General features: G+C 40.8%; 1 protein-coding gene across 14 annotated transcripts in view; it reads right to left on the reverse strand.

The window, feature by feature from the left end:
* PIEZO2 (piezo type mechanosensitive ion channel component 2) overlaps positions 1-14656 on the reverse strand; it is a 325825-nt gene that overhangs the window by 132861 nt on the left and 178308 nt on the right. For all 14 annotated transcript variants that reach the window (XM_075744452.1, XM_075744443.1, XM_075744445.1 and 11 more), the window contains exon 5: positions 13183-13345. In XM_075744452.1, the coding sequence (XP_075600567.1) occupies positions 13183-13345 (163 nt within the window). The remainder of the gene's footprint in view (positions 1-13182; positions 13346-14656) is intronic.

A 14656-nucleotide genomic window follows, 5' to 3' on the forward strand; every position in this document is an offset into this window, starting at 1 on the left:
TGAAAGTGAGAAAGAGAAACTATTGATATTTTTTCATCAGAATAGCGGTTTCATATTTATTGGTGACCTTTGGCAGCAAAAAATTCCACATTGACAGATAAAATTGCAGTAGGCGCAGCTGAACTCTCAGCCTACTTAACCAAATTCTTCAGTATCATTTTGTTATGTGGATTCCCAAAGGGAACAAAATTCCCTGTGGGCTCCTTCATTTCACCTCTAAGCTTGGTGCCAAATTTCTCCTCCTACTTTGGAGCACTAACAATGTTGTGAATGCCCTGAAAAAGCCTGCTTATTCTCAAGAGTATCTATTTTACAGACAATGAAATACATATTAAATACAGTAGGGCTGATCTGGGAAATCTACCTTTCTCTTGGAAATATCTGGCTATTTCACTAGCTATACTCATTATAAATGGAGTATACTAGCATTTCAATTGCTTTCTTATTGTCACCATTCACTTATACAGCATTCAACATATGAATTATTAGATCCTTATGCAAAATAACGGAGAGGACATGGCAGCCCAAACGTGCAGTCATCACATTTCGAGCGATGCAGCACAAAGAGGCATTCTGCCTGTTCATCACTGCTGCTCATACTTGAGCTCCTATCTAAACAGGATCTACTTAAATATTCAGAAACAATGCTGACAGTACGCTGAACGATACATTACGCTCTTACTTCTGCCACAGCTGTTTCAGTGAGAAAGCCATACAAAGGTCAAAAGTTATGATCATTTCTGCTTGTGCTGTAATTACTAGATGAACCTGCTCCTCATCTAGTCATTTCAGACCCGATCCTGCTCCTCCTGGACTGGCTCTAGTGCTCTGTGCCTTGAGCTTAATATGACCAGTGACCCAGTATTCATATCCAAAATGAAAGAGAATGAATGAGACTGCTGGACATTTCAATACAGACAGGGAACTACTGGAGAGAGTCCAGCGGAGGGCTACAAGGATGATGAGGGGCCTGGAGCATCTCTCGTATGAGGAAAGGCTGAGAGAGCTGGGTCTGTTTAGACTGGAGAACAGAAGACTGAGAGGGGATCTCATCAACGCTTATAAGTATCTAAAAGGTGGATGTCAATAGGATGGGGCCAGATTCTTTTCAGTGGTGCCCAGCGACAGGACAAGGGGCAATGGGCATGAACTGGAACACAGGAAGTTCCACCTGAACATAAGAAAAAACTTCTTCACTCTGAGGGTGACCAAGCACTGGCACAGGCTGCCCAGAGAGGTTGTGGAGTCTCCTTCTCTGGAGATATTCAAAACCCACCTGGACACAATCCTGTGCAACCTGCTCTAGGTGATCCTGCTCTAGCAGGGGGGTTGGACTAGATGATCTCTACAGGTCCGTTCCAACCCCTACTGCTCTGTGATTCTGTGAAGAAACAAGGGTCTCCTTCACACAGACCCATGTATAATAGGCATGTCATTTCATAACCTTTATATGTCACACAGAATCACAGGAGATGATGGTTCAAAATTTCCATGGACTTACACACTTTAAGCATAGCTAAAAGCTTCCAAGTCAATGAGTTACCCAAGAAGTTAACCTTCCTTGTATTTCCACTTTTAGTTAGATATGAAAATATGAATTCCAAGTTCTACAAAAAAGTCAGGACCTCACAAACACTGACAGGAAATGCAGAGCAACCTACTTCTGGTGTTTAGTGAGATCATCAGCTGTTGGAAAGAAAACTTCAGGATTCTGAACTGCAGCAAATATCAAACTGTTTTCTCAAGTTTTCCTTCAAAAACTACAAATCTGTTTGGACTTGGGGTTCTTCAAACACTCTCCTTGGTTTAAGACAAGCTAGCAAATAGGAAATCCTGATCATCAAAACAACCATAACGCGCAGTCCTGGAAGCTTTTCCACAACACATGTATACTGTTTTGCAACTTTTCAGCACAGCCTGAATTATCAATGATATGGCTTTGCAAGGGTTGCCTGGTGTCAGAGACCAGGGCTTTGCACCAGCATGTGCCCTGGAAGAGGTGGGTTAGCTTCCACATCTCTCTTCCCTATCTGCACGTGCTTTGAAGGGTGATACCTGAGTCCTTAGCCTTACTCTGTCTACCTCCCAGTGGTGTCATTTATGACAGTGACAAGACTACGAGAGCTAAACAGCTATAGCTTTGATATTTTTTTTTATACAGACATAACTGTATATAATTCAGTATCCAAGGTGAAGTCAAGTACCTGAAAGGCCACATTCCTTTCCTGAAGTAGCTGAAAGGCCATGGTCCAGTGAATGTCAAAAAGACAGACTTTGGATTCTCCCACTCTCATATTCACCGCCCACCAACTGGATTATCTGGGACAGCTTTCCAGTTTCTCACATAGAGCACTTCAAATTGCTGAAGGCAGGCAAACAGTGAACAGCTTTTACATCCAACATGGTGATAATGTGCCTGTTGTTTTAACACTTTCTGATGGTTAAACAGCCATGCAAGTACGCGCTCATCACAGAACACCATTACTCCAGTCAGACTGTTTTGCAAAGCTCTTTTTACTACATGGATTAGTCTAAAGCTACAAACCCATGCTACATAGGCTACAGTTAGAAAAATACTTTTACTTCCATAATAAATTACTTATTATGCAATTACAGGATCCCTGTGGATGCTGATTAAATCAAATAAACTTCTCCATTCAAGGAGTATAGAGCATTTGTGAAGCTATAAACATGTGTTTCCATGACCTTTGCTCTGCAGAGCAGGGCCCCAGGACTTTTTATAAACAAACTAAATGCAGTTTAGGTTTTTCAGCAATCGTGTGGAAGTCCCAGGAGTATTTATTGTACAACACTTTTTTAAACTGCCAAATTGAGATAGAGAACAGGCAAGGAAACAGTACAGCCTCTGTGGCAGCTATGGCAGCTACTATTGTGGCCAGGGCCAGAATGTCCATTAGCTACTTTGGGGGCTGCTTTATTAACATCCAACTTTTAAATGTTTCATCTGGTACAGTACAAACACTACTGCACAAAGAAATCCTCTAGTCCCAGAGATGTATTTACTAACAGGAAGCCTTAACTCCAACCTAAACCCAATTCTTGCTTCAGAACACTCCTTGCTTTGTACCTACAGTTAATGGTATTGTGTCTGTAAACACAAATTTGCTCATTTACTGACTTTTCAATTCTAGAGAAGACATGAATGAAAGTCTTCAAAAATTCAAATATTGAGAGAAACAAAACTTAACCAACCAGAATTGTTACAACTAAGGATATACAAGTCTCAGAACGGACACCACTCCCATCCCTGCGAACGCGTTGCATTAATTATTGGGACCTCTGAAGTGTGCACTGCTAAGCTCACCAGAGTTCAGGTGCTTCCTCCTTCCAGTTGGCTCATAAATGCTGTACAAATAGCCTCTTCTGCAGTATTTTGACATTTCCTCCCAGCCAGAACCAGGAAACAAACAGAGATGAGTGAGAAAATGAAAAATAAGCCTGAGCAAAACATACAGTTAGGTGAAGTTCACCAACTGTTTTTAACATGCTGCTTCTAGAATTTTTAACAAAGGTTAAATGGATCCTGCTATGTCAGCTCGATTTATCAATTTATCTACGTATTATGTGGGCATTAAAAAAGTTAAAGAGATGCAGTGATGAGCCTCATTCTCAAACTTAATGTCAAGATGACACTTTGGTTTTTCCAAGGGTCTGGACTGCAGGTGGCAGAAGTGCAACCTGCAATCAGACGAGGTGGCAGCAGTGCTGCACTGCCCAGCTCCCAAGACAATCTGCTTGTTGTGTGGTTCTGCTCTGCCAAAGCACCTCTGTGAAGGAGAGCCTGGAACAACCTCCTGAGGAGCAATGTCTGAGTTCACTGATTTAAACACGTTCTTGTTGCCTCTGAATTGCCAATGGGGTTGCAGGGGTCACCCCAGCACCCAGCTGCGTCCCAGAGCCTGCTCCTTCCTGGGACCCCCGCAGCAGCCTTGCCCAAACAGCCTCATGTACACAGGTTCGGCACGACGGGCAGAGTTGTACATAGTGGCAGATCCTGCTATTTATTGCTGGTGATACCAGAGAAGTGCTTTCAAGATCTAGATTAGCTTGAAGGTGCCTGGTTTGGTTTGCAGAAAAGATAGGTATGCCCACTTTGTCAAGAGACAAGAGCGAGGAAGCCACAATGCAGACCGCATAGCCTGACCTCCTCCTGGCAATCCTAATCACGCTCCGCAGGAATCGCTCTAGCTGTAGCGTCCCAGAGATCAGCGCAGACTCCCTTGCTCCCGAGAGCCGCAGCAGTCTATTTAAAGAGGGCTAGATTGTCTTCATGCTGCCCTGCAGTTTGCACATCCTGAGGCAGACACTCATGGCCTCCTGCTGACACTGTTACTGTGAAACCGTGATTCTCTCTTTGGCAGAGAATGAAGAAATCACTTCCTATAACTATTTGTTTAACTTTAACTAGAGATCATATTTTTATTCCGTACCTGTGATAGAGTAGCACAGAGTAATTTATTAGACAACTTTAATAAGTCTATTCAAGTTGTTACCATGTCCAAATTTCTGGACTTTCTTTTAATTTTAAAAGCCTTAATGTTTACATTGAACAGTTGGATTTAGGAATCATCTGAGACAAGTTATTTGATTCAACCACATTAGTGCCAGCAGAACTATAGAAATAGACTCTCTCTCTACTATCACGTTGTTTTATTTCCATTTCCTCCATAGTGCCTAAGCTGGTGCATTCAATCTAGATGGAACATATCATAACATGACTGAGTTCCTATTTTTAAGCTTGCTCGAAAAGCCTTTTCTTTCCCCCAGAAAAAGATCTTTAACCTTATCTTTAGAAATGAGTTACAGGACTAGGAAGAATTCATTACCTACCTGCCTTTAGGAGCAGCACATAAAATAAAAATGCATATAGAAAAATTAATCAAAATAACACAATATTCTTTAGACAGACCCAGCTGTGAGTACAAAAGCTGGAAAAGAAATTTAATTGCTGCTTGTTTTACCATCAAAGGAACTGTAGGCCCTCAATGCGATATAAATTATTGTAGTTTTAACCTGCAGTCAATACTACCATGTTAAGGTAATCATTTATTGAATTTCCAATTTTGAAAGAAACTGAAGAACTCCACAGTTCTTCTGAAAGTGAGGAGTGGTTTTCCCTGCTTCTTCTGACATAGAATAGACACAAAAGCTTCCACATCAACAATTCCCACATGTCATTCTACTTGAGCTCTGCAACAATGGGGCTGCCTAGCAAAAGCATCATCTTTAAGGTCCTCTTGCTTGAGATACACGTGGTGCTCAAAGAGAGCTCATGCAGGTGTACAGAAAGCCAAAGCGGAACACCACTCTACGCACGCGCAGGGGTTGCACGTGGAGGGAGGGCTGCAGACTCCAAGCCAGGACAGAAAAATAAAACCACTCCCAGAGCTCAGCAGTCTACACTCGCAGGCACTGGGTGACTTCAGGGGAAGACCCTGCTAAATGAGATGAACACATCAAGTGTGAAACAATTGCAATGAACATTTTGGTAGGTGTGAAATTAATAAGACAGAGGTATTTCAGAATTTAAACAGTATTTTAAAATTTATACTACACAACTGAACCACTGAAAAGAAAACTTGTAAATTAACTTTAAGTCCTATAGATCTTAATGAAAAATGTTACCGCTGATAGATCTAAAGTGTGCTAAAGCTTGGATTAAATGCCTACACAGTATCAGATAAATTCATCAGGGATGTACCACCAGAAATAACTTTCAAAGTGTTTGCAGTATTTGATAGTAACGACTGACATATACTTCCATAGTACAATCTCCTGTAGGAAAGAATCATTCATTGCAAAAAATGATCAGCTATTTACTGGAAGCACATAGGGATAGAGGCATTCAGAGATTCAGAGGAAATGAAAAATACAAAACGAATAAAGACAAGCACAGTTCTGAAGCAGGATAACAGGAAGGCAGCTCATTGAATCCTGTATACAATAGATATTGTACTGAGAGGGCCAAAGATTATTTCACTTCCCAATGTACCTACCACACCTGAGCAAACACCAAGTGATTTCAGCACAAGACTCACTTGGCTAACATGGAAATACAGTTTCACATCTTGACTTCAAAAAGCTGTCAGGCATAGAAGCCAAATGCAAAAGAGAGGGGAACTCACAGGCAGAGTTCAGTGGTTTGGCCTGAGATGATTAAACACATTTTTTTTAGTGAAAAGGAAACAGGAAGAGTTGGGTTATGACTACAAGGCACAATTCAGTACAACCTCTACATGAGCTAGTGCAGGTATGTGAAGCAGCACAACACCCATACGGAGTAATTCCTGGACCAAGAAATATATTCATTGTACCATTATCTCTCTTGCTAGGAAGGACGGTAAATAACCCAACCGCAGTGCTGTGGTTATTTGCAGTAATGCCTCAGCTCATACAGAAGTGGTTTGGGTACTTCTCCAGAACCACCCTGAACAGCCACAGATTACTGGGATGAACAGGAGGAGAATGGGACATCTAATCTACAAGAAGATCCAAAATTACTTGACTTCTTTTGTCTTGCAGAACAAACTTTAAAGAAATATGGGTTTTCCTCCCAAAATATCACAGAAACAAATGCTAGAGAAGGAAACAGGGTATTGAAGCAAAAGACCAGAAGAACTAAAAGGGTTATAATGCAGTTATGAATACATGTACAATCTAAATCAGACATTTTCTAACCACCAGAAAAGCAAAATTACAGAACAGGGTCCTGTCAGGAGCAATGGGATGAAGAAGAATTGCCCTGTTTTCAAAATGGTGCTTCCTAGCTTGCAGAGGGAATTACATGATACCGCTGCCTGCAAGAGCAGCAGACTGAATTCCGTGACTCAAGAGATTCCTTCTGGTACTGTGCTGTTCATCACTTAGGCTGTCCAAAGGCAATAAATAGCATTCCAGGATTTTCAGCTCCTGGTTAACACCTCTGTATCTCAAAATTTGGAATTGGGGACTGTTAGAAGAGCAAACCAGTAACCCCAGTGAAGAGATACCACAAGAAGAATTTCATCATGTCATGTTTCTAACCAAAACAGGACAGGTGCACGCTTCAAGTTTCATGCTGAACAGCCTAACAGCATTTGGTAATACATAATGTATTGCACCATGTAACGTAATGTAGCTGAGGCACTGCTGTAGTATAATTAGGTATTTGTGTTAAGACTTATCCAAAGACATGTGCATCAAACCAAGAAGCTAATGTAACTTGTAAACTTTTGACCCTTGTTAAGATGAGATGCATTAGAATTGTTACTGAGGGAGGCAGCTGGGTAAGGTCTGGCAAACTTCACCACTACAAACATCGCAAGCAAAGCGATAAGGGAGCCTCACCTACTCTTTTTAAACCACAGAAATAAGATATTAAATCCTACTTATACCATGTTCAAAGCACACTAAGACTAACTAGGTTTGGACCAGTTCTCCAGAGGTCAAAGCCAAAGAAATATTTATAACCAATTAGGTAAGGTAAGCTAATGTTGTGCTAAAGAGAGATGATAATGCAAGAAAAAAAGAGGAATAAAAGAGGTGTCATCAGGAAGCTAAAAGAAGCCAAGAAGTTCCAAGCCTCTCTGAGGAGTTCTTCTTCCCTCTTTATCACCTGTAGTATTCTCCACAACATTTTCCACAACAGCCATCATTTGCTATCTCTGAAGGGAAGCAAATATTGAAGGAGCAGAAGTTGCATATGGGAAGAAGACGTTTAGAGAAATCAGGGCCAAAGGGTCCCATCTCAGTGAGAGGTAATCAAGTCAGGTGAATGTTTGGTACTGGAAAAACAAAATTAAATTAAGATAAACACAAATAAATCATCTTAGGAAAAATATACCCATCGCAAGCTTTAAGAAAAATAGGATGATCATCTAGACAGGGTCATAGGCACCACTGTAAACAGCTCAAAGGAGATCTCTGCATCTGAAGGCAAGAAAAATGGCAAGGTGCTAGCCACTACAAGGACTGGGACATAAGATCTTTCTCAGAGCTGTGCTCTAAGCTGAACTAATTATACAGGACATACAGGTATGTGATACTGTAGTAGAATTGTCCAACCCAACAATCTCTGAATCTAATAATGAATGTCATAATACCATCATTTAAATCAAAAATAAGGCATTGCCTGAAATACTGAGGCATTCATATTCCCTGTAGCTCAAAAGAATATTGCAGAATTATAGCTGGTTCAGAAAAAAACAATGAAAACAACAAAAGAAATCAAAAAAAGAACAGGAATTGCTTACCTTTAAAAGAACAAATATGCGAGACAATAAATAAATTTGTTTTCCCTTATACCATCTCACTCTGTTTTATAACATGTAATACAAGGGATCGTCCATAAAATTAAAGGGTGTTAAATTTAAAATAAAATCAGAGAGAACTTATTAAATTGTGGAAGTCCTTGCTTCATGACGCCACCAAAGCCAAGAAATTAATGAGGTTTTAAAAGGGTCTGGATAATTATATGTTTAACAAGATTATCCAGAGTAGCTATAATTAACAACAACATTTTTTGGAAGGGATTTGAAACCACATGTTTCAGGATTAAAGCCAGTCTCTCACTTGGAGAGATGAGGATAAATTGTAACTTTGGAGATGGGGAAAAAGGGTATTCCCTTACTTCCTTATTGTCCTTATCCAGCAGATACCAGCTACTTCCAGGATGAGGATACTGGTCTGAATTTCTAGACTACAAAGTCCTTGGACAAGGCATGGGACATGTAGAGCTCTCAGAGCCTATTTATTCTGCCCTGTATGTATTGCAGTCACACTTGGAGACCTGGACCAAAGAGAGCTCTTGAAGCACTATGTGCCCAACGTAGGCGTAGGACAAATAGCCCTGTCACTGTTCAGAAAGACAAAGCTAAGAAACTGAGCATTATTACTGTTCGTAGTTGCCAAGGGATATGGAAGCCGAGAGACAGATGAAGTAATAGGCTCAAGGACACAAACCAAGTTTGTGGCCGAAGCAAGAACCATGCTGGTCCTCCTGACTCCAGTCCGGTATCTTGACTCCAAGCCAAGCTCCCCTCACGTCCTTCCCAAAATTTAGTTTATTTTAAAACAATTTCCTCTTTTTTCTTTTTGTTTTTTTTTTTTCCTTTTTTAAGATCCCAAACAAATCTCTGCCTTTTTCTGCAGAAAAAAGGAGGGATGGAGGCTCTGGGATCAAGCTTGCCTCACATTATGGGACAAAGTACAGACCCAGAGGTCCCGTTTGCCTTCTAGAAAAGCATGGATGAGAAACAAGCTCAAAGGGGCCAGGCAGCAAGTGCCATGGGAGGAAGTTGTATTGAAGACTAGGACTGTATATTTCACTTAAGATCAACACCTCTTCTAAAGTTTAAGTTGCGCAATCTCAGAAGGATTTTCCTCCGCCCCCCCCCCGGCCACTGACAATACTAGGCAATTCATCCACAGTGTCCAGAAAAAGCTACTTTCTTTATAATACCTATCAGACTGTGAATACTGTATCTGCATTTTGGGATATAAACCACCATCTGCACCAAATCAAAAATGCCGTACTTTGAGCTGCAGCTGGGAGTTAACTGGTCTTTCTTATTTTCTTCCACCTTTTACACCTTGTGACTGGCATTGTGCTTTTCGGCATTTGCAATCTGGGCCTGTCTCCAGCTGAATTCACCTGCTTTAAATTTTCTGAGCCCTAATAAAAAAGGCCTGCAGACACGTTTGCTCCAAGTGTGCAACCATTTAGGGGTGGTAATGAGTTGGACTGCAGCCTGGTATCTGGCAGACCTTCCTACTTCATGACTCACTGTTAATTAAAACCACACTCTTTGCTTATTCCTGGGATAGCATTACTTACAAATAATTGAGAGTCTCTCACTGCCTTACAGCCTCCTCCCCCCAGTTCTGTTCTGTAGAATATACTTTTCTGATAGAGATCTGTTTCCCTTAAAGTTGGATGCACTGTAATGAAGAAGGACATCCATTTTTCAATGAATTCTTGTTGTCCTTAATTTGGATTCTGATACTTTTTCTTATTTTGAATTGCATCTCAATCCACGAGCAATCTGATCCATTGTACTCTACAGCTGGCTTCTGGTGGCTACTGCCATGACAAAGTACAGCACAAAATTGAGTATCACAAACTGCTACTCAACTCCAGGCATTTTTTCAGCATGCTCATAGAACAACTGAAATGTGATGGATTCACACAGAGCTTTCAAATGTCACTTCGAAGCATTAAACCAATTGTTTAAGACGTTTTCTTATACATAGATTTTGGAAGGAGTAGATAGATGACTCTTTCTTCTTTTAATTAAGCCTATTTCCATAGTATTTCTCTCTCTTTCAAAGCAAAGAGGTCTGAGCATCACTCAATGTAAATAATTTCATGCAAAAGGTAAAGCTGCAAGACAAACTCTCTGCTTTTGCCTGGAAGTCACAGTGCTAATTTCTTGATTTATAGAGCCATCTGTGGCTAGGCATCTAGCAATCTGAAAAGTCACCTCTGTTATGGCTCTGTGGAGCCTGTTCAAATCAGCTGATGCATTCTTAACAAAATCTCGTACCACAAATCTCTGATGACTGGTGGCAGGGACTCTCAGCAAGAGCTCTTCAACTCTGGATTGGCTACAGGGCTGGTCTAACAAACCCAGGAGTATTTCCCTTGGAGGCACAGTACCAAGCTCAACACTTCTCCTGAAGTGTTTGTTTGTAGGGCAGTTATTGCTGCAACTCATTTTGCATTTTCTAATGCAATGGAGTTACAGCATCAGTAGAGAGCCGCACCAACACGCAGCCACAGGTATCAGTCAGCTAATGCAGAATTCGAAGAACTGATCGCTTAGTTTTCCCTTTTCCACTGGACTCTACCAAGGAAGAATTGAAAATTATCATGTGAAACCCATACAGTTTGGACTAATTTTAGATCATGCCAATATTCTCCTAAATTCAGACACTCAGCTGCATGCTCTGCATATGCATTAGTTCCTTACAGTCAGTCCTGCCAAATACATATTCCTAGCAGATTCAGCTGCTTCTGCAGCCTCCTCCTAACTAGCAGAAATGATTCCAGGATGTTACGTGCAGACACCTAGAAAGAGAAAGCTGAAGTTTGGAAAAATGTGTTTAATAGGTATTTAATTTTCCACTCTCCACTTCACTCCATCTTTAAAAAACAAGCAGGTTGTTCTGATGCAGATTCATCATTTCAGCTGTGTATTTCAGAATTCCTTGAAGCATTGGGGAATCACCTCACACAACAGTGACTACTACACCTTTTTTTAAAAAAAACCCCTGTGATAGAGTTTTGTGTGTCACTAAATCTAAACACAGCTGCTGTGTTCACTAAATATTCTATAATACATAGAGTTTACAGAACATAAATAATATTTACTGGGTTTTGATGTGAAGAAGTAAAATGTATTTACTCAGATTTCTGTTTTCCCAGTATCAATACTTCTTTGCAGTCAGTTTTCTCCTTCTCCCCCACGATCTTCCTTTGTGGAATATTTTGGCCCATTTAGTGGCACTGGTGTATTGCCTTGAGGGATTCAGTCTAGGACCAACCCAATTTAAAGCTACACTCTGTGCTATGTAATCAGTGTCTGTTAGCTCAGGTTTTTTCCTTGCATTCCAGGCAAATGACTATTGAATCCTGTAAGCCAGCACCCATCCTCCCCGGGAGACAGAGGTCCCTTCGACCCAAAGTCCAGGCTCAGGCTCATCTCTGAACCAAACAAAAAGTGAGTATCGGAACATTGTCATCTAGATTCAGAGGAACCTAAGCATGTCCTTTTGTTTTCTCTTCTGAGCTTCTGGCATGTTTTAGGCACATGCATGCTTTCTTTCCAGGAGATCAAGGGCTTCAGAGAAGTCTGTTAGAGCCCACTTTGGTACAATGCAACTCTTTTAAGAGAGAGGGGCTGAACACAAAACATGCCGATTAGCCACAATTCTCAATACTTCAAACGTCTCCCCTTACGGGTATAGCCCCAGATTCTAGCCTGCTGCTAAATCCATTTTGCACAGCTCCAACGACAAAGGAGATTTAAAGCTGAAAAAACCGGCTTCCGGGAGACACAGCAAAAAGTTGCGTGCACTCATCAGACCGAGGCCTACGTACGCTCCAATGCATAGTTAAAAGCTGCAATCTTCAGGCAATCCTCAGCTACCAGGAGAGCCTGTAAGAATTACAAGCAACTGAGTATAAAGCACAGTCCTGATACCGATCTCTCATGTGCCAGAAACTCGACCAGCTTCTGGCAATATCGTAATCCAGACAACATGGCAACATGTAGAGGGGCTTTTTTTCCACTCTGTAGTGGCACCAAGAAGGGCAGCTGATCCCCCTAAATATTTTACCCACTTCAAAGTGCAATTTCTATTTGAAATGAGCAAGTTGCGACTGTCTCCCCTAAAAATGGGGGTTTGAGAGTACAGAAAAAAACATCCCACCCATACGTAAAACAAGACAGAAAATGAGACCCAAGGCATACTAGACAGTCTGATAAAAAACATGTTAAGATTAGTAGTAGGAATTTCTCTGCACCCTGGGCTAAATTCCCACTGTGGCTTTTTATATTATAAAATCGTTTCCCTCTTTGTGTGGATTTTTCTGCATTTGGTATCTCTGCCATTCTTCTTCCCACTAGCAAAATGCACAGCAAACACATCAACACTTCCAGATAAGCTATTCCCAAAAATTACCCTCAAGCTCACTCAGTATGACCACAGTTTTAGCTAACTCCTTCCATGAATGTAATGCACAATGTCTTATGCCTTTTCCTAAGAGTCATTTCTGATAATCACTCAGATGCTGCTGTTATTCTTGGATAACAAGTTTGGAAATATGGATGCTACCTAAGAAATTGAGAAATGTATGTAGCAAAACAACCTTGTCAGACTTAACCAGCAGCCCTGTTGAAGAAACAACTTGTGATCGACCGTCATGATCATTTCTTAACTCAAAACGATTGGAAAAATTCAGTAGTGTATCTATCACTTTTCATATTCTGCTTTGTTTTCTCAAGATAGTAACAACTGCAGCTTTTCCACTTCAAAATCAATTGTTTAGTTTCCTGAAAGCAAGTTCACTTCTTAACACACCCCGTGCTCATGAAACTGTTTCAGAATACATCTCAAGACAGGCATGCCATAGCTCACTATTAGCTAAAAGCTGTACAGATAGAAATGTGTATTTGATACCATTTCCTCATTTTCAAATTGCATGTTGCACTGTGCTGCATCCTCGGTTACTGGCTTCTGAAACATGTTGCGGCAGATGAGCCATATTGTCAGACTAGCAATGAACATCCCAATATCTGGTACAAATAGTCTGATCACGTTGCCAGCATCTGCTCCTTTCACACTGTATGGGATGAAAAAAAAAACAGAACAACAAAGAAACATTTGTTACTTCTAGTGACATTTTCAGCTGGGACAGAAAGTTAGCTCAAGGCAAAGGAAAAAACCCCAAACCCCAGTAACAAGAAAGCTTAAAAATATGGTAAATAAAGGTCAAGCAAAGACAAGCTAGCATTCATGTCACTCTTAAGTGGTGACACAGTAGAGGGCGAGTGGTGTGTGCCCCAATCATTCCTGGCACACAGTGGAATAACCAGAAAGTCTGTAATATTTTAATATGCTTTATTATGTTAACTGTTAATATGTTTTATTCAACTAGACCTCTTAAATACCTTTTTGGGTATTTAAGTACTAATATTTAAATACTAATTAAAGTGTTAGGACCCCGCCAAGCAAACCTTTCTCTTCCTCCATAAGATGTGTAAGTCTGGATGAATTTTATGTAGAAAAAAAATTGCACTGCTTCATTGTGCAGATTTAACTGTTTAGGCTGGGAAATATGACTTTATGGGTTTGGATGTGGTGTCTTACTTTGGTTCACTGTTAAAATGGAGAGCTTGGATTCGGATTTAGTGGCATAATGAACAGTTCATTAAGCTGCTGCATAGACTTACTGAACGGTTAATGAGAGGATATAATCTTAGTTATTTGAAAGTATACAGAATATACCTGCCAATCTTGAATTAACACATTTTAAATATGCAGCTCCAATTTTAACAGATTTTATAGGGCTTTACATCCATAATCAGTTCTGAGGACAGGCGAGGAATCCGTATAGCTCCTTGGGCACAGGTGAGTGTGCTAGACAAGCTCTTCATAGCCCGAACTGGTAGAAAACCTTGGTGGGTTGCTTTATAGATGCAAAAGAAGAGATCATCTCTGGCCTTTCTTTATCATAACACTAGCAGCTTTGACGCCTAAAAAGAAGCTATTTGTGAAGGAGTTACCTGCAACTGCTGCAATCAACTGCAGATCTAGAGTATCTATAAAGTTTCTAACGTGATTACGATACGACCGCTGTTAGGAATCTTGTTGGCCTGCCCATACGTCCAGGATCAAGTCCTACATTTCCACCACTGCTGCTGACCCAGCTTTTCCACTGCCATGTATCTTGCAAAAGAGCATATGCCCAAAGTGGGAATAAGGTAAAAGTGACCAGAAAACTAGCTTTAAGCTTTGTTTCAACAGGTACAAAATGAGCGTATCACGGGAAGCAGTGAGCAACGTGCAGGTCTGTGGGATACTGCCTTGTAGTTATGAAATGGACCCAGAAGTACTACTGAATCGGTTCAAAATGGGAGAGGGGAAATTCAAG

This window comes from Balearica regulorum, chromosome 2 (assembly GCF_011004875.1).
Source record: "Balearica regulorum gibbericeps isolate bBalReg1 chromosome 2, bBalReg1.pri, whole genome shotgun sequence".
Taxonomy (NCBI): domain Eukaryota; kingdom Metazoa; phylum Chordata; class Aves; order Gruiformes; family Gruidae; genus Balearica; species Balearica regulorum.